At 37.0% G+C, this 20,830-nt stretch overlaps 1 protein-coding gene and 1 long non-coding RNA gene across 4 annotated transcripts in view; one reads left to right on the top strand and one right to left on the bottom strand.

Annotated features, from left to right (window-relative positions):
• The window catches only part of LOC120077863 (ABC transporter C family member 2-like), a 37,688-nt gene that overhangs the window by 4,498 nt on the left and 12,360 nt on the right, over window positions 1-20,830 (bottom strand). For 2 of the 3 annotated variants that reach the window (XM_039031945.1, XM_039031946.1), the window contains exons 5-6: window positions 10,529-10,685; window positions 7-2,587 (exon numbers count right to left, since the gene is read on the bottom strand). In XM_039031945.1, the coding sequence (XP_038887873.1) occupies window positions 2,259-2,587; window positions 10,529-10,685 (486 nt within the window). In that variant the 3' untranslated portion in view covers window positions 7-2,258. Of the gene's footprint in view, window positions 1-6; window positions 2,588-10,528; window positions 10,686-20,830 lie in introns of those variants that run through there. The other variant, XM_039031947.1, reaches the window with a different exon arrangement.
• LOC120077864 overlaps window positions 18,058-20,830 on the top strand; it is a 10,868-nt gene continuing 8,095 nt past the window's right edge. Inside the window, exons 1-2 of the long non-coding RNA XR_005481846.1 lie at window positions 18,058-18,853; window positions 19,076-19,127. This is a non-coding gene — a long non-coding RNA (uncharacterized LOC120077864). The remainder of the gene's footprint in view (window positions 18,854-19,075; window positions 19,128-20,830) is intronic.

Here is a 20,830-nt window from a genome sequence, read left to right as displayed (position 1 = left end):
CATGGTCATCAAACGCATATTGCATATTCCTTAGTCCAACGCTTGGCCTGCGACGCATGGAGAATACACAAAAAACGCATATTTATTTACCTCCATTTCCCACACCATCACCCGCCACCAAATCTTTTTATTAGCATCAATCGGTGGCTCTTCTGTGATTTGATCATTCATCTCCATGTTCCTAATAAAGTGGAGAACATTTAATCTCCATGATTCCTAGTTGGATCCATTCAACTTGTGTTCAGTTACTTTTGACACTATAGGAACAATCTCAAGCATGACTACTGGTTTCTTATCAGCCATTACCTAAAAAAGTAGACATCGGACAACAGAGATCAAACCCTAATTTATCGAAGAGATGTCTTTACAAGCAGTGAGTATATCTATATATCCCAAACAAACACATCACCAAGAAGAGTCAACAAAACTGAGGAAACCCAAGACGAACCAAAACAGATGGCACATGCAATGACAGAATGGAACAAATGGCGCATGAGCATCACGCACTGGTCAGATGGAATCCGGACTTTCGGGTTTTGTAGATCAGCGGCTGAGCCTGCTCGACGGACTGTGCGGTGTCGAAAAACTAGCCTTTTTTTCCGGCAGCGGCGGCGGCTGATAGCTACGGCGACTGTGAGCAAAAGTGTAAACTCACCTCTCCACCAAACCCTAGATGTAACACAAACGGGTTCTAAATTCTCAAACCCTAAGGTTCACAAAACCTAAGTTTGTTAAGAGGGCTCTGATACCAAACTCTTAGGTTTGAGAGAGAATCAGAATGCTCTATTTATTCACTAAAGATATGAATATATACAAGTTTACAAAGCATAGAAAAGAAAAATATAACAAAATATTTACAAGAATGGAAAACCCTAACAATAGAATTATAACATTTCCCAACATCTTTAAAGCAATTCTAATTTCCTCATGTGTAAATCTGGCAACCAGCGTATTATTCTGATTTTGAGTAACAGTAGGCCATTGCAAATTCAGAGGAAGAGCCCCAATGCCTGGTGATTTAGAGAAGAGGTGTAGAAGCCCAATATAGATCCTCGATTTCCTTGAATGATCTTGTTGGTGAACCTTGGTCGTTAAACAACTCTGAAATCAAGTTTCTCCTTTTCTTTGCTGCTAAGAAACAGTGGAAAAACTTGGAATTTTCATCTCCCAAATTAAGCCATAGCTTGCTTTTCTGCCTTAGGTTTCTTTCATCTATTCGGTAAAGTGATAAAATTCAGCCTTCAAAGAGAGTCTCAAATCCCTTTCCAAGATGAATCTTTCTGAATTCTTGGCTTCTAGATCACACTTTTCAATTTCTTTTAGCAATGATTCTTCTGTATTTTTCTTTTTTCTTTCAAAAATCTGCATTTCATGTCTTCAAGGCAGCCTTGATTTTTCACAGCTTAGTGGAAATAACAAAACCAGCCCAGCCTTGTTGCTCTTCAAAAATCAATGCTGGTTCAATTACATGGCAGATTTCTCTTATGTCCAGCCAGCTGTTACAAAACCTGAAAGGAGAAGGTCCCCACTTAAAGGAACCAGCTTCAAGCAAGATATGAGAGTGGTCAAAAAAAGTGTGCTTGACGTGCAACTCTGGTGTTTGCAAATATCCCATCCCAATTATTAGAAATTAGAATCTATCAAGAAGAGAACGTCATACGACATTTCCTTCGCGTGACCACGTAAAATGACCATTGTTAAGTGGGATTTCCATTAGTTTTACTGCAGCAACCAAGTTATAAATTTTCTCATTTCTCTTGTTAATCTCCCCAAAGGAAAACATTCTTGAATTTTTCTAGTGATGTTGAAATCTCCAATACACCAGGGTTCTTCACAGTAATCTGAGAGTGAGAGCAGTTCTTGCCATGTAAACTTCCTTTCTCTATGATCAGTGGGTTCCTATACATTTGTGATCCAACAAGAATTCTTATATATAGTCAAGCATTTAACGGATAGAGAATAACCTTTCAACACCTCAGTAACAGAAATTTTGCTTTCATCCCACATAGTTAGAATTCCTCCAGATTTTCCAAATGCTTCAACAAAGGCCCATCCAATGGGTTTCGAGCTCCATAACTCTTTGATAAAGTCTGCATCAAATGTATCCCACTTTGTTTCTTGAATTAAGGCCAAATCCAGATTTATTTTCTTTAAACTTCTCAAAGCCAATCTTTTGGAGTCATCTCCTAAGCCTCTTGTATTCCATGAAAGTATCTTCATGCTCGGACAAAATGAGAATGGATCCCTGACACTGGATTTCAACCAAGGATTAAATCACAATCTTCAACCACTGATACCAGGTTTTGTGGAATTTCCTTCTTGTCAATAGGTTGAATGGATGAGACACCAGTACTACCTATTAATTGACCTTCTCCTGATTGAAAAAGGCACTGAAGATCACTGCCATATCTACGATAAGTCTCTTCTCCCTCCTGGAAGTTCTCTGCTTCTGATTTTTCTAGTTCTTCAAAGCTAGCACTGGCAATAGAGTCACCATCGGAATCATATTTGTTGTTTTGGTCATCATCTTGATAGGAATCCAAGGTACCTCGCACAAAAGGCACGCTTGAGCCAGAAATTTTGAAGTCTAATAAGAAAAAGAATAAGTTTTGGGATTAGATTTATCTGACCTGGCAGGGAGTATCCCAGGCAATGTTTTAAAAATTGGAAGAGGCGTACGCCTTGAGGCGCACCTTGAGGCGAGGCGGCTTCCTCATGCCTCAAGGCGTGCGTTTAAGTTAAGAAAAAAGAGGCTTACGCCTCTGTATAGAAAGGCGTACGCCTTTTATCTTACGCACTGAGGCTTTTGAGGCTAAAGCCTCAAAAAATCTGAAGCACAAAATTAAATGGGTTGGGCTCCAACACCGAAACAATTATTATTGTTGTCTGCATGTGTCTTAATCCTTGCAATTTAGTGGAAGTGAAACCATTTAATTTATGAATTTTTTTTTTTTTTTTGTTGGAAGTGGAACCGACAGCAAGTTTTAAAATATAAACTAGTACTAATTTAAAACCACAAAAAGATTAAGGTGGAATTGATAGCAACTCAAAATATTCCAAGTGGGAGAGTTTTGTTCAATTTTGTCAACACAGTTCAATCAACTTCCAAGGTTGGATTTTGTTTCACCCTTTTTATCTTCGTAATAAAATTTGTTTCTATTTACTTTTGTTATTTTTAAAGAGTTTTTTCCTCAATAGTCACTGTGTTATTCTTTTGTTTTTTTTTTCCTTTTGTTCAAACTTTAAAGAGTTTTTTTTTTTCTTAATTGATTTTTTCCCATCTTATTCTTTTGTTTTTTTTTTCCTATTGTTTAAAGAGTTTTTTTTCCTTAATTGATTTTTTTCCTATCTTATTCTTTTGTTTTTTTTCCCATTTTTAATAGTTTTAAAGAGCCTTTTTTTTTCCCAACTTTTAAATATTTTATACTTACTTTTTTTTCACAGTTTTTTATTTCACACATTTTTGTATTCTTTATTTTCCTAAATACAGAATTTTTATTCTTTTTTTCCTATTTTGTTTGATCTATTAAGACTTTTTCTTCCCAGTTTTGTGCTTTTCCTATTTGTTCCCCATGTTTTTGGAATTGGACCTCAACTCTCTTTTAATTTCCCTAACTCTTTGCTTGTCTAGTGTTTTCAAAGTGCAAGGTGCACTTTAAGGCGACAAGCTCTTTTAATCGCCTCAAGGTAAGAGGCAACCAAAAAGCGTTGCCCGACTAAAGCAAGGCGCACTTAAAAAAATTAATAAATAAATTTTATTTTTACAATTATTGTTGAAAGAAAATCAATAATCCATATTTGCATTAATAAAATACTCTTCTTCCTCCCCCGAGTAATCATAAATAACTAATTACAAATCTATGATTTCTATTCTCTATAAAGGACCAGAAATGCCTTGCTTACGTATCATTGGGAAGTGTATTAACATAAATACGGCAGTAAAAAGAGGTAATACAAAAGTGTGTAAACTATAAAAACGAGTCAAGGTAGATTGTCCCACACCAACACTTCCGCGTAATAACTCTACCAAAGGCGACCCTATTACTGGAATAGCTTCCGGTACACCTGTTACAATTTTGACTGCCCAATAACCAATTTGGTCCCGAGGTAAGGAATAACCAATTACACCAAAGGATGCAGTCAATACAGCTAGAACCACACCTATAACCCAAGTCAATTCACGAGGTTTTTTAAATCCACCAGTAAGATACACGCGAAATACGTGCAGGATCATCATTAAGACCATCATACTTGCCAACCATCTATGAACTGATCGGATTAACCAACCAAAATTAGCTTCCGTCATTATATATTGAACAGAAGCAAAAGCCTCAGTACGTAGATTTTTAAAATGTTAAAATATTAAAATATTAACAAAATTATTAAGAACTAAAATAAAAATTAACTAAAACAATATGAGAAAGAAATATATATTTGGAAAAAGAAATAGAAATAGAAATGATTTTAAATAGGTAAAAGTTAGTTCTTTGAGTAAGGGTGTAGAAATTTTGCGATTTGGCAGTTTGGTTGGCATGCAGCCAACATTACTTTAATGCTGGCAGCCAACACTTCATTTCTCTTCAAGGAAATACAAAAAATAAAAAAAAAACATTTTTTCTTCCTTTCTGATTTTTGACCCCTCTTCTTCTTCCTTTGCTTCATTTTTTAAAAGCAACCGATGGATGGCCCGATGGGTAAACAAAAAGATGACTTCTTCAACTTTTTTCTATTACTTGTGCTATTCTTTTTCTTCATTTCTCCTTCATTCGGTTTTTCTTGACTTCTTGTTTAAATCTTGATTCTTGATATTAAAGAAGAAAGTTTGAATAAAGCAAAAAACTTGAAAAATCATTAAAAATAAAAAATAAAAAAATAGGCGAGCGCCTGTGTTGCCTTGAACATGTGTTCAAGGCGAGGGCTCCATTGAAGGTGCTCGCCCGAGGTACTTTCAAAGCGGTATGGCCTCCCATCGCCTCGCCTCTCGCCTAAGGCGAGTGCCTGGCTGCACCTCAACAACACGGACTATGTCCATATTTATGTTTTCTTCCTAGATATGGTTGGAAGTTTTAAAAAAACAAATAATGAGACTAGGAAAGATCCAGCTTGGATGTATGGCACTGAAGTACAAGAAGGTCGAATAGGAAAATCCTACATTTATATCGAATGCAATTTGTGCAACAAGGTTTGTACAGGAGGTGTCAAAAAATGAAAGATCATCTTGGAGGAACACGTAAAAATGTTGCATCATGTAATAAAGTTCCTGATGAAGTTAAACAAGAAATTCAAGATTACCTTAAACAAGGAGAAATGGCAAAGATGGCTAGTCAGAAGCAATTTGAGGATATGGTTGAAGGAAGGGCATACTATTACGGTCCGACTTCAAGTAATTGTGATGTTTCTTCGAGAGGAATTTGAGGGCCAATGGACCGATATATGATAGTTGATGCTAGTGGTGTTGATAATGAAAATAAGGTTCACAATCAAGTTACTCCTATGAATGCAAAGGAAGTGCGCAATTCTATTTGTATGGATATTGGGAGATTATTTTTTGAAAATGGTATTTCGTTTAATGTGGCGAGAAGTCCTTCCTTAATAAATATGAACCGATCGATTGGACTATACGATCGAGGTTTGAAGCCACCAAGTATGCATGAACTAAGTTCATGGATTTTGAAGAGATGAAAAGTACAAATAATATTGTTAATGGCATTCGCAAGACATGGGTGAACACTGGAGTTTCAATCTTATCGGATGCTTGGAAGGACATGAGAGGAAGAAGTTTATTTAATTTTCTTGTAAACTCACCAAGTGGAACAATTTTCTTGAAATCGATTGACGTTTGTTTCAACTTCTCGATGATGTAGTAGAGGAAATTGAAGAGAACCTCGTAGTCTAAGTGGCGACAGACAACACATCTAACTACAAGGCAGTTGGAAAAAAATTGATGGAAAAGCGAAGCATTTGTATTGGACCCCGTGTGCTGCTTATTGTCTTGATTCGATGCTTGAAAAACTTGGTGAGCTGCCTCAACATGAGAATGCATTGTTAAAGGCAAAGAAGGTCAGTAAGTTTATCTATAATCATGGTTGGGTGTTAGCATTAATGAGATCTTTCACAAAGAGAGCTTGTTAGTCCAGCCACCACATTTTGCAGAGTATTTGCCAATCTAAACAACCATTACAAGCAATGTTTACTTCTAAGGAATGGTAAGACAGTGTTTGGGCAAAAAAACCAGAAGAAAAGGAAGTGAAGAGAATAATTTTAAGTGACAAAAATTTTTGGCCCACAGTGGTGTATGCAATTAAGACTACAAAACCTTTGGTGAGTGTTTTGAGATTGATTGATTCTGAGAAGTTGTCAACAATGGGATTTATATATGTTGCCATTGATTCAGCAAAAGAAGAAATTGTCAAGAATCTTGGTGGGAGGAAGCAGGTTATAAGGAGATATGGAATATTATTGATGAAAAGCAGGAGTTTCAACTACATCGACACTTTCACACATCAACATATTTCTTGAACCCACATTTTCAGCATGATGATAATTTTTTCACACATTCGGAGATTAAATTGGGCTTGTCTACATGTATGGATAAGTTGATGGCAAATGAAATCGAGAGAATAAAAGCTGACCTTCAAATAGATTCATTTAGAAGAAGGGAAGGATTCTTTAGGTTCCAACAAGCAATAACCTCTTGCAAAAAAAGATCTCCAAGTAAGCATCATGAAGATAACATATCATACTTTTATTTATTTTGGTTTCCTTACTTGATGTGATATTGGGCGATGTAGTTGATTGGTGGGATTAATTCGGGGATGGAACACCAAACTAGCAAAATTTGCAATCAAAGTTTTGAGTCTTGTTCAGCATCTGGGTGTGAACATAATTGGAGTACATTTAATCAGGTTAAGAAGTGTTCGATTGTATTTCCTTACTTCACAAAGAATTGTCTAAGACTTCTACCGTTAGTGATAAGTTTATGTTCCATGGATAGGTGCATAAAAAGAAAAGGAATTGTTTGAGCACAACTAAGTTAAAACTTAGTTGATATCAAGTACAATAAAAGATTAAAGGATAGACACTTGAAGCGCAAGACTCTCAAGGAAGAAGTTGAACAATTGGTGGTAGATGATGTGTCATCTGATGATGAGTAGATTGCTGAAAATAATAGTGGGACTACAAATTCCTTTGTTGAGCAAGATGATGATTCTAACATCAATGTTTATGAGCTTGGAGAAGGAAGTAGTTCTCAACAAAGAGGTATGTTTATCATGCATACTTCATTGATATGCATTCAAACAAAGAAGTAGTGATAAGACCAAACAACCGAATGTTAAATGTGGAGGTATATTACTTATTGAAAAGATCTAATTTAAACAAATTTCCAAAATTCACTTAGTTGTAACTTTTATTTACAAAATTTATTTCACAAAAAGGTAAAGGGAAGAGGTTGATGACATTGGATGAAGGGGAATGGATAGATATTGAGAGTGACAACAAAAATGGGGATGAAGCTATTAGATACGAGGATGAATCTATGGAAGATCCTAGTAGTGATAATGATAATGATATTGAAAATGAGATTTAGATGGAACATTGAGATTTTTTTCCTTTGTTGTGATTAATTATTGGGATTATTTTCTTTGTCGTGATTAGTTTTAAGTATGTTAGGTATTTTTAAGCAATATTATAACATTATAAATATATAATAGTATATATTTTATGATTTAATTATCTTATTAATTTAAAATGAGGCTTACGTCTCATACCGCCTCAAAGCTTATGCTCACCTCTCTAAGAGAAAATGCCTCGAGGCTGCTTTTAGACTTTTAAAACATTGATCCCAGGAATTTGGGCCTTGATGCAGCACTCTTCAAGCAAATTAGAATTTACTAAGGCTGTCCAAGAGTTGCTGAAGGATGTCTTCTACTCTGAAAAACGTCTGAACAATTGAGATCTTTTTTTGGATTTTGAGGCACGAGCAGATGAGGAAGCTTCACCTTCTTTGAAACTGGGAGGCAATGAAACAGTGACCAAGTTGTTCTCTATTCTATCGTCGTTTGGATTTCCATAGCAAGGGCGACTGCTGGGTGTCATTTCTATATTAACATTGAGGGGTTGGTGCGAATTCCCTTATTAATTCTAGAGTACGTGTCGTCTTCACTATTAAATGGAACTGTCCGTTGGTCTTCTTTTAGTATTTTTTTCACAGGACAGTTTTAAACGATGGCTCTTTTGGCGGGAAGTTCAAGCAACTCTTTTTGGGCAACTCGAAACTCGAATGACCATCTTATCTTTTTTCCAGCTGAGAATGTTCTTTTGTCTTTTCCTCAACCTTTTTCACATTCAACTGGTCTTGAGAATCTTTGCTCTATGAGAATTCCCCTGGATCTGGAACAACAAATGACTTCTGGTGAGCCTCCGATGATGTCTGACCCTTAAACTTGTTCTTCTTTCCAGAGGAGACAAATGGACTTTTGGTAAAATTTGGCTTGATCCTCGAGGGAAGAAGAAATTCAAACTTAGAATTTAATGGGTCAGTTCTACTTCCTCATCCTTCATAACCTATTCTAAACGAACAATGTCGATAGGATTGGTAAAATCATATACAAATAAATCTCCTCTTACCTTGCTAGGTGGGTCGATTGATGAAATATCACCAAAATTTAAAAAAAATATTTCCCCTCTTTTCATCAGTAACTTCTATCATCGCAGGAATGAATCCACATGAATTTTCCTTAACTTGGATTTTGGCTTCTGAAACATTAAGAAAATTTAGTGTTTCGGTTGCAATGTTTTCCAATCCACCAAAGTAAGCACCTATTGTTTCAAAAGTTTGTTTGTTTCAGTAATCCAGTGGAAGATTTTTAATTGAGATCCACCCACCATATCCCTTCAAGTACAGTATGAGTAAGTTTATCCCATTTTTCGAACTTTAGGTGGAAGGAGCCATATTCTTGCCATTTGCCTGGGTTCTCAATTAGTTCATTCATAGGTCCTCAATCCATTTCAACCAAAGCACTCTCTGCAAACATTGGATTGATGATGACATTCGATTGAAAGTAAAGTTTCAGTGTTCTGTGATTTCTAGCCAGTTATCAAACTCAAAGAGGCGTGAAACCCATTAAAATCTGCTTTGAACACTTCAGAATTCTTGATGACCCACTGTCGGCTTATGCTCTGTTTATCGGGTACCAAAACAGAGGATTGTCTGCGACTCTTTGGCTTCACCTTGTCTACATAACTTTCCTTCGTTACCTTTTGTATCTGCTCCTTGTCCTTCTTGAGAGTAGTTGATGACAAATTTGGGAGGAATACCATGTCATGTACTCATGTTTCGACTTGAATCCTCCTAGCATTTTACAAAACGTATTCCAACCCTGCTTGTCATCACCTGAGGGAATATGAATGTAGTATCTACCCCTTGTACAGGGTCATACGATGCATCTCATTACCCAACCTTTCTTGGTTCTGAATTTAGAAACTTCTGTTACTCCATATTAAACCTTTTCTTTCTTGAAGAAGTACCTGTTTTCTGGTTTTTGGCTTATTTCTGAAATAGCTTCTTGGAACCAAACAAGTTGGGAGTTCGTTATCGGCAGAATTTTATTGGCTTCCACGTCTTCAACTTGGAATTATCCATTCTCGTACCAAATGCAATAAAACAAGTCACCTCTTTTGCAACTTTCTACTTCCATCAAAGTTTTTGGTTGATCGGTCAAAATATGTGGACTAGACTCTCGCCGGAGAACTTTGATGTACTGAACAAATGCTAATGTGGTTTGAAAACTTATGGGAAAGAAGAGTAGACCTCGGAACTATGATCGAAGAAGGGAAAAAGGAAAGAGGAGAGAAGAGAGAGGAGAGAACATAACTGGTTTAATTCTCAGATGTCAATACTTCTTTTCAGGTTTTCCCTAATTATTATATACAAGATATTTGTTTAAGAGTGATATACTATACAAAATTGCTCGGTGGCTCGTACTCAAGTCGAACATAATCTATTTGGTTTCATGCTAGCGACAAAAATTCAAAATGACTTCAACGGACATATTTTTCTTCATTTTTGTGATATTGAAGTTCTAGAAACCCCAAATATAGTTCACGATGCTTTATTCGTGAGTAATTTTTCCAATCTAGTTGATCTTTTTCGTTTTAAGTAATTTATGGAAGATGAAGGCATTGATCCAACTGTTTTTAGCTTGCCTATGTCTTTTGCTATCCAAAAAACCTCCAACCAAATGGCACCTAAAGGTAACCTCCAACCAAATGGCACACCTAAAGGTTTTCTCCTTCAGGTATACACATTCGGTCAATCAATGCCCCTTCTAAATAATGGGAGAATTTTGGTTTAACTACATTTGCAGGCGAGTACTTTTCTATCTTTTAGGTATATTTGCCAAAAACATTTTGCAATAAAATGTACTATAAGAGGTCTGGGAGCTGAAAAATTCCCCCTACAGGTGTTTTCTCTACTTTTCCATTTCACAAAGGAAATAATACTGGATTTTAAAAAATTAGTACTTACTGGAAAAAAAGTTCACATGACGCTCAGGGCATATATGTTCTCCTTCGGGAAGTCTTTCGAATTCAGCAGCATCAACAAATTCACTATGTAGAGGGGTATGACCAGGATAGTGATCCAAGTTAGGCATATATGGGAGCAAGAGAACACCAAATAAAGCCTACAGCAAAAATAAAACCTTAGAAGAAAGCTAGTAAGGTGGAATAAGATGAAAACCAACTAGTTCATTAATTTCGATGGATGGCATATGATTGTTGTTAAAAATAAATTATGTTTGAATTTTGCAATTTTTAAGCATACCACTGAACATGCATGCTTAAAATGTCACTCTCATGGATTTTCTCTCTTATCTATTTTCAAACTAAGAGGGAGAATATTTCAAGAATGAATCTTTTTTCTAAAAGGAACTTTTAAGCATACCAATGAACAAGCATTGGTCCAGTATGTCTCATTCTCATCTGGAATTCATCAGGAGTTACATAAGATTGATTAGTAATACGAAATTTCCTTTGATTTATTGGAAAGTATCAACCTTTGAAGCTATTAGGTATCATAGGTGGTTGGATTAGCATCTCTTCACAAACTATTATGAGGGCGTTTGGGCCCCAGCTTGCCTTGGGTAGAGTGCGCTATTATAGCTCACTCAATATTTGGGCCTCTTATTATAATAGTTAAAATTCCCAATTATCATAACTCACACTTAGCTACAATAAAACTGAAAATTCTCAGTTTCTATAGTGCTTACTTTTTTGTAACCATCATCTCTCATCAATTGTAACCCAGACTAAAATATTATGCACCCCTTAATTGTTTACATTGTTCCAATGCAATGATAGAGGTGCAAAACAACATTTGTGGTTTTATTCCTGAAGAGATCGTTATTAAGGATCCAAATCTCAGAGATTTCACTTCAATTTGGTGATAGTGTTCCTTTCGAAGCTATAAGTTTGAAGTCATTAAGTCATGGTGATCTATTTGCCAAAGACTTTTCACACTCTATTGATTTTGCTCGAATTAGGCAAGTTATGGAAGATGAAGATACTTTGAAAGATGATGATCTACCATCAGAATCAAATATTTTCTGTTTAAATGGTACTTTTGACAATCAAGGGCCAAGCTCTATTGATCCTTTGTTACATGATGATAACTCTACGCTGTCAGGTTCATGGTTGGAAAGAAACCTAAGAAATTTTGAAGATGTTGTTCTAGTTCAAATGTCTTTGCCTAAGGTCGTCTTAGTGCATCTCTACGGTGCTCTTTTACTACAACCTTTGTTGGATACTCCTCTCAGGACATCAATCTCAACTGGCCAACCTTCCTATTACCTTCTTAGTTCAACTTTTGTTCTATGTATTTTCGTTTTGGAGTTGTCCTATTTATGTTTTGATTGTTGATTTCTATCTTGTTTACTTTTCTCTCTTCTCTGTGAAGTTCTATATCTTTTTTTTTTAAAAGGAAACAAGTCTCTTTATTCATTAAGAAAATGAAGTGAGACTAATGCTCAAATTACAGGAAATCAAAAGGATCAGCAGGTGCACCCGGGCATCTCAACTAGGTTGACACCCCTTAGCACCCATCATCACATCCGAACACTAAAAAATCCTCTAAATTTTTTTGAATAAGAAACAACCCACTTCATTAAGATAATGAAAGATGTTACAAGTGTATGAAAGGAAACAAACCATAAAGAGCAAAACTAATCAAAACTAAACAAAAAGAATCAGCAAATGCACAAGGACATCTCAAATAGGTTGACACCTCCTAAGCATTCTCATCATCTCCTAGAAAGAAGAACAGAAATTCAATTGCCGAGTACAAAACTGAGTAGACCTTGCCTATTTAAAGGCATACAACAAAAAGATAATCTGAAAATTAAAAGATGCCACAACTAGGCAGTTACAAGATCAAGAAAGCGGGAAAATGAAGGCGTTTCAATTGAGACTGGTGTCTTGAATGGAGAAATCTTTAAAAGTTTTGGAGAGAGAGCACCAAGAGGAGGCATTGATAAGAGCGATATCGAATTTAAAGGAGCTAATAGATGCTTTGTCTTGAAACACTCTTTGATTCCTTTCGAACCATAGTTCTGATAACAACACTTTAACTGCATTGACCCAAAGTAATCTTAGCTTCTTCAAATTTGGACCGATCAAGAGTTGAAGCAAACTTGCCTTAAAATCATTGTCAAGAACCCAGCTGACATTGAAGCACTTATATAGACGTATGCAAAAACTCACTGGAAGAACAAGTGTAAGAGAGATTCTGAGTTTAACCAATAAAGAGAGTAACCCTGTGGAGAAATATAATGAGTAGGCAATTTCCTTTGAGGAATATCTGCACTGTTAAGCAAGCCATTCAGCATGATCCATATCAGTATATTCACCCTTTTAGGACTATTGGACTTCCATAAGGCTGATTCTAGTAGCGGTCCAATTGGGGAGGAGAAGGATAGATGCTTTACAAGAGACTTGATTGAAAAAATCTCACTTGGTTCTAAAGACCACCTTCTTTTATTGGGAAGCGAATTAAGTTTAGAGTGGGAAAGCTTTTCAGTCAGGAGCTGGAAGTTTTTTGCCTCTTCATCCTTTAGCAGTCTTTTAAAATGGAAAGACCAAGAAGTTGATGTCTCATCCCAATAGTCTTGTAATGAGCCTTCGAGCTTGGTGGAGATGGAGAAAAGACTAGGGAATGAGAATTTTAAAGAAACAATTTCCAACCAAGGGTCACACCAAAAACCTACCCTTTCACCATTACCAACTTTGAAGGCTGCCAAGGAGTACTTTTAGCCAAGATCTTGAGATGTTGATCCAAGGGCTTCTAAGACTGCTGGTAGTTTTACCATTGGTGTGCCAACCAAACTTACTTCTTCCATAGATGCTTATAATTATTTTCCTCCAAAGTAAATTTTCCTCAATGAACCTCCACCCCCATTTTGCTAGAAGGCTTTGGTTTCTAAGTTTCAAGCCACCAATACCAAGACCATCATCTTCTTGAGAATGGAAAACTAGGTCCCATTTTACTAAATGATTTATTTTGCTTCCAGAATGCCCTTCCCAAAAAAAAAATTCTCAAAAGTCTTTCTAAAATTCGAACCACCTTTTCTGGCATCAGAAAAAGTGATATATAGTAAGTTGGGATATGAGAAAGAACCGACTTACAAAGGGTGGAGCGACCTCCTCTTGAAAGATTGTATCTCTTCCATTTGTCCAATTTACTTTGAATTTTATCGATTACTGGTTGCCAAAAAGTCAATTGTTTAGGATAGCCCCCTAATGGAAGACCAAGGTACATGAATAGAAGAGAGACAGCCTTGTAGTTCAGAATGGCAGCTTCTGATTGTAGCTTAAAATGGTCAATATTGATGCTGCTTCTAGCTGATTTTTCCCCATTAATCTTCAACCCAAAACATCATTCAAAGAGTTCAAGTATTTTCTTTAGGTTTCTAAGCTTTTCCTTGTCATCTTGGCAGAAAATTAGTGTATCATCCGCAAATTGTAAGAGAGGAACATGAATTCTATCTTTGCCAACTATAAAGCCTTCAAACTTGCCTTTTCATGAAGCTGGGACAGTAGTGCATTTAGGACTTCACTTACTAATAGAAAAAGGAAGAGGGTCACCTTGCCTTATTCCTCTTGAAGTTTGAATTCTACCGCGAGGTCTTCCATTTATAAAAATTGAGAATTTTGTGTTAAAAATACAGCCCATCATCCACATTATCCATCTTGAGTCGAAATTCTTTTCAACAAGAATTTTTTCAAGAAACTCCCAATCAACACGATCAAAGGCTTTTTCTAGATCAAGTTTTAAAATCCATCCTTTTTTTCTCTTGGATCGATAATCTTCAACCACTTCATTTGCTATGAGGATTGGGTCTAATATTTTCCTTCCTTCAATGAAAGCACTTTGTGAAGCCTCTATTATACTTGGCATTACCTTTTTCAGCCTCTCCGCTAGTACTTTAGCTACTATTTTGTAAGTCAAAGTAGTTAAACTTATTGGTTTGAAATCACATACCCGAACAGCATCCTTTTTCTTTTGAATTAGGCTGATGAAGTTTTCCTTTATACATGAATTCAACTTCCCATTGTTATAAAAGTCTTCAAAGAGTTCTAGGAATTTATCCTTGAAAAAATCCCATAATTTGAGGAATTCAGCTGTAAAACCATCCGGTCCAGGGGCCTTATTTTTACCCAACAAGTTTAAGGCAGATTTGATTTCGACTAAAGAAAACCTTGCAGTCAGCTTTGCATTTTCAGCAGTAGAGACTTTGGACCATTTCAAGTTGAGAGGAACTGTTCTTTGGCCTGGAAACTTGGTGTACAACGTGGAGTAGAAGTCTAAAATTAGGTCTTCAATCTCCTTGAAAGAATTGGTTGCTACTCCTTGGCCATTTATGAGCTCGGAGATAAGATTCCTTCTTTTTTTTGCATCCAGAAATCTGTGGAAAAATTTTGTATTCTCATCCCCTAAGCTTAGCCAATTGAGCTTGCTTTTTTGCCTTAGATTTCTTTCATCAATTCTATAGAGAGAAAACAATTCAGCTATCAAAGAATTTCTCATACTTCTTTCTAATTCCATTAACCCATGAGCTTCTACTTGTTGATCAATCTCCTCTAATTTTCTTAAAAACACTTCCTCTCTTGATTTTCTTGCTGTCTCAAAATCTGAATGCCAAGCTTTAAGAGCTGTTTTGACTTTTCTTAGCTTAATAGAGATGACAAAACCGACCCAACCTTGGTAAAAACACCCATTGATAATGTGTCTTTGATAATTTTACAGCTTTCTACTATGGATAACCAACTGTTACAAAATCTAAAAGGAGATGGCCCCCATTCGAACGATCCGACTTCAAGAAGAATCGGGAAATGATCTGAACATAACCGTGCAAATCTTACTACTCTAGTATTTACAAAGGTATCATCCCAAATATTTGAGACCAAAAATCTGTCGAGAAGTGAAGAAGAAGCTGAAGGACCTTCTCTTGACCAAGTAAATTGGCCATTACCAAGGGGAATTTCCATTAATTTTGCTGAATCAATGAATTTGTTAAACTTTTTCATCCCTTTTGTTATTCTCCCTGTCGGAATCCTTTCTTGAATCCTTCTTGTGATGTTGAAATTTACTCCAATACACCAAGACTCGCAACAATATCCTAAAAGTGAATATAATTCCGGCCAAATATGATTTCTTTCTTTGTAATCCGTGGGACTGTATACATTCGTGCCCCAAAATGTAATGCACTTAACTGTTAATGAATGACCACCCTTAAGAACTTCTATCATTGAGATTTTGCTTTCATCCCACATGGTTAACAAGCCACCTGATCTGCCTTGCGCTTCCACAAACTCCCACCAGCCCACCCTATGTCTTTGGAACTCCAAAGTTCTTTTATAATTCTGATATCAAAAGAATCCTTCTTGGTTTCTTGGATCATGACCAAATCCGGGTTGACTTTTCTGATGCATCTACTTACTGCCAGTCTTTTGGGAGCATCACCCATGCCTCTTATATTTCATGATATGATTTTCATGATTTATTCTTGGAATTATCCCAAGATCAAACCACAGTCTTCTACCAACGAGATCAAATTACTGGAAATATCTTCTTTGTCAATAGGCTTAATGGAAGATCTGATGATATTAACCGTTTTAAGTTTTTCTTCAGGTTGAAACAAGCAGTGCAAATCTTGATGTTGCTCATAATCAAGGTAATCCTCTTCTTGGAGGAATTCAGGGACCAAACAACTGTCCTACGTGTGATGCCAAGCGAGAGTGAAGAGAAAATGAGAGAGAGCTACACCAATGAGATTGGAGAGAGCGACACCAGCGAGAGTGGAGGCAGCGAGAGAATGGGAGAGAGCGAGATTGGAGAAGAGCGAGAAAGTAGGAAAGAGCGAAATCTGCCAACGAGAAAGTGGGAGAGAGCGAAACCAGCAAGATTGGGACAGATGGATGCATTTGAGGAGAATTGGATGCGTTCATTAGTAATTTGGATAAATAAATCAGAAATTGAGCAGATGAAGTGGCAAAAGGAGATTACACGCAGGAAGATTTTTATCAACTTAAGTAGGTGGTGTACGATTAAGATTACATGCAAATTAGATCATTTTGGTAGGCAAACCCAGAATTAAACAACTCAAAGCTCGGTTAGCCAGAGTAAGCATGGGCAGCCTAAGGAAGAGCCATTTGTATGGTGAGTTGTCGTGAGGAAAGAGGCTGGGAACGGCTATAAATAGGAGGCCTCGGCATGAAGATTAAACTCATTCCAAACAATTTCAGTAGTAAAAATCCTAAGTGGAGAGTGAGCATTTAGTGGGAAAGCTGCCGTTGGTCTGAAAGGAAGGAAATTTGAAGGGAGATACTGTTCAAATTCCAATTTGGTCTGAGTAGGGGAACAAAATACAAAAGGGGAAATTGGCAAAACTGTGAGTGTTATAGCTTTATAGTTTCGATATATCGTGAGTGTTATAGCTTTATAGTTTCGATATATCGTGAGTGTTATAGCTTTATAGTTTCGATATATCGTGAGTGTTATAGCTTTGAAGTATCATGATTGTTATTACAGTTTTGGCATACTGTGAATGCATTTATACAAGTAAAGTTGTCACACCCCCTCCCAAACCTTAAACTCCAAGACCGGGAAGGGAGCGTGAGGGTGACTATATAACCTTTTAAGACAATACCTATGCTCAATATGTCCTCCATGTCTCTATAAATTGTTAATAGGTTTACAACATTCCCCCTATCTATCTATAGATATAATTAAATTTTCTTTCTATTCATGGTCTGAGCCGTGCCCCGAGAGTTTACCGAATTCTTAGCTGGTGGTGGTGGGTGATGGACTGTTCCTTGAACGCTCCGCTTTGCTACGCTTTGGTAAGAAAGGAAAACTAAGTCCGAGATATATAGGACCATATGAAATTCTAGAACGCATAGGCCCATCAGCCTACCGTTTGGCATTGCCAATGCAGCTTTCCAGGATACATGATGTCTTCCATGTGTCAATGTTGAGTAAATATATATCGGACCCATCTCATGTTCTAGAATCACAACCATTGCAACTTAAGAAAAATTTGTCCTATGAGGAAGAACCTATACAAATCATAGATAGGAAGGAGCAGGTATTGAGGAACAAGATGATTCCAGTAGTCAAAGTGTTGTGGAGACACCATGCAGTGGAAGAAGCAACCTGGGAAAGCGAATAACAAATGAGAGCCAAATATCCTCATTTTTTCTCTTGATGACTTTCCGCTGAATTTCGAGGACGACATTCACAAAAAGGGGTACTACTGACTTGTAAGCCCTTATCCCTTTTTCTCTTGTTTTATGCTTAGCATCAACCTAAGATAAGTGAGCGTACCTAAATGAATAACTTGGATTATATGACCTAAGAAAGTTCTAATTCTAAGTGTTGGAATGAAAGTTGAAATTACTTAACAAATGCAAGTTCTTTTAGAAATGTTATAAATACATGTTATTATTGGAACAATTTTCATGATTGGGCACTTGTATAGTGAACATGATTTGTTATTGGCTAAGGGTTACAAGGAAAGAAAGAACAAATTTTGTAGGAAATGCAAGTTACCGAGAGGGGCATTGGAGTGTTTTTTTTAAAAAACATTATTGGATTAAATTTGCTAAAATCTAAAATTAATTTAACTTGATAAGTCTTGTAAGACTACAAGGGATAAGGAAAATAAATAAAAAGCCACATAGTAGGGCAAACAAGTAGCTGGGTGGAGGACTTTGATGGGAGGAAAAAGTGTGCAACTTCGGCCAGAAATTTAAGGTCTGAAAAATGTGATGGTTCTCCCAAAATACTCGTGCAAAAGCTTCCATATTTAAACCAGATTAAAGCTTATTGAGTTGTGAGTCTATTCTAGGGCTGCTCGAGAGATTTGGGATCGGAAAAATGAAGAAATCGTGAAAATAGTGAAGGTTGCCCGGAAAACTGGAAAATCCGAGTAAGGTGTAGTCCAGGAGAGATTCTGAGCTCTGGAATACGAGTTAAGAGCTGTAATTTTGAGGTTAGTTAGCTTAAAGGTTTATTAACATATTTCATGAAGGAAGTATGTGCAAATTTTCGCTTTAAGTTGGGTTAAAAGTTGGTTAAAGTGAAACCAGTGTTTTCTCGAACAGGGTAGCAGCAGGCCAGCTCCCCCTAAGGCTGCCAGCCCCACCAGCGCGCCTCCTTCCGTGCCAGCGCCCTCAGCACGCATTAGCCCATTCAGCCCTGCCCACCCACGGCCAGCCTCGCCCACCCACGCCCACAGCCTGCGCCCATGCCCATTTCTAGTGCCCAATTGCTTGTTTTATAGCATTTTGGGTGTTGGTGAGTATTTTTGAATCCCAATTAAGATTTTCTTGATATTTTGACCCTAGAATGAATACTTTTGGATTAAAAATTGAATTTTGGGCCATTTTGGATATTGTGAGGAAAATGGACTTAAGGAGCAAAATGTGAATGTTTAGGTGTTAAAATGAGTTCAAGTGGTTACATTGAATCACTATGGGCTGTTTTTTGTTAATTTGACCACTTGGAACTTTATTTCAGGTCAAATTGAAGTTGGAAAGGCTTACAACCCAAGGAGCTCGTGCCAGTGATAGTGAGTGGTTTACTTTTGAATGTTTTGATATAGAAACTAATTATATATTATAGTATGTTATGATTTATGAAATGTGATGGCATGATCTGTTTTACTTGATTGATATTTCAAAAATGTTTAAATCATGATTTCTAAACTCTCGATGGTTTTATACGATCTTGATTTATCAAAATGTAGTTTGGAACCCGAGTTTACACAATTGTGACTTGTATGGTTTTATATGAAAACCTCTTGATGTTGAATTTAAAAATGTTGAATGTTTGTGAAAGTGGTTTCAAACTACTAATTCTTGTACCCGAGAGATGGTTATTTTCCCGTGCTACTTGAATGTGTTTCAGTAGCACCAATTAGGAGCCGATGAAATCCATGGGAACTTTTTGATGAGAACATCTGCCATATTTATGCTACCATGACTGACTCCCACAAGTAGAACCGAACCTTTTTCGAGATGGGACCTTTCCAAATATTCTTATAGAGAGAAGCATTCTGATTATGTCCTCTAGAGGCAATGTGTAGAGTATTGGCTTCGATAAAAATTGACCAGATTTATCAAGAATCCATCTCTAAGTGATATCAAAATACTCTCTTCTCTCTCCTCTCTCATCTTCCCTCCCTGCCATCGACTTTCCCTTTTCTAACTCCGATCACTATGGCTTCCTTGCTGCCGATCACTCCTACCTCCTCCATCACCAAGTCGATTCATATTGACCGAAAAATATTCTCACTCACACCGATCCTTCATTCTAGTCGAAAACCTTCAAGCTCTCTGAACAATCTCACGCAGACATCCATTTGATTTTCACCTCATGGAATTCTCTTGAATGGCTAGCCTCCTCCATCCAAGCTCTGTTTAAGGACCCATACAACCACAAATTCTTCAGGAAGCTGATTGATAATGGCGACACCCTTTGGCTTGAAAAACATTGCAACAAATATGGCTACTTTTCCGAGCTTACCCTCTTAGAACAATTTGGCCGTCGTTCCATTATTCTTGTCCCTGCTATGAACGACAAAAGGGGCTGGTTTTCCTTCTTTTCTTTGGTTTCAGAGTACCTTGGTAAGCCCAAAACACAGAACAAATCAACTCTGAATACTACTCCTCAAACTTATAAGACAGCTACACAAGCAGAAAGCATCCTAACTTCCAACAAGGACAGCCCCCCAACACCTCTTGGCAGCCATGACAGTTCCTCCATAGTACCACATTTAAATTGGCAAGATATGGTGATTGTTCAGAGGTTTGTTTCTAACGATTCTTGGCAGAGTATCAGAGATTCCCTCCATAATTTTTTATCTTCTCGATGCACCATCAACCCCATCTCAGATGATAAAGCCTTGCTACATGTATATAGTTCGGCCATACCACAAAAACTGTATGCACACTCAGATTGGACAAACATTGGCCCTTTGAAACTCAAGTTTCTTTCACCTTTCATCATTTCTTTCCAACAGCAAATGGTAGCATCATATGGGGGCTGGATTAATGTGCTTCACCTCCCAATCACCCTTTGGACAGATGCAATCTTCAGATATATTGGTGACATTTGTGGTGGTTTTGTCCAAATCTCCAATCAAACAGAACGTGGATTGGATCTTACCATTGCTCGAATAAGGGTCAAAGAAAATGCACAAGGATTCATTCCATTTGCAATCCAGTTACCAAAGGAGTTGGCCAGCAAGGAGTTACTGGTTCAAATCCGATC

The sequence above is a fragment of the Benincasa hispida genome, chromosome 5 (assembly GCF_009727055.1).
Source record: "Benincasa hispida cultivar B227 chromosome 5, ASM972705v1, whole genome shotgun sequence".
In the NCBI taxonomy this organism is placed as follows: domain Eukaryota; kingdom Viridiplantae; phylum Streptophyta; class Magnoliopsida; order Cucurbitales; family Cucurbitaceae; genus Benincasa; species Benincasa hispida.
Note: the sequence above shows the minus strand (reverse complement) of the source record. Positions and strands in the feature narration are given on the sequence as shown.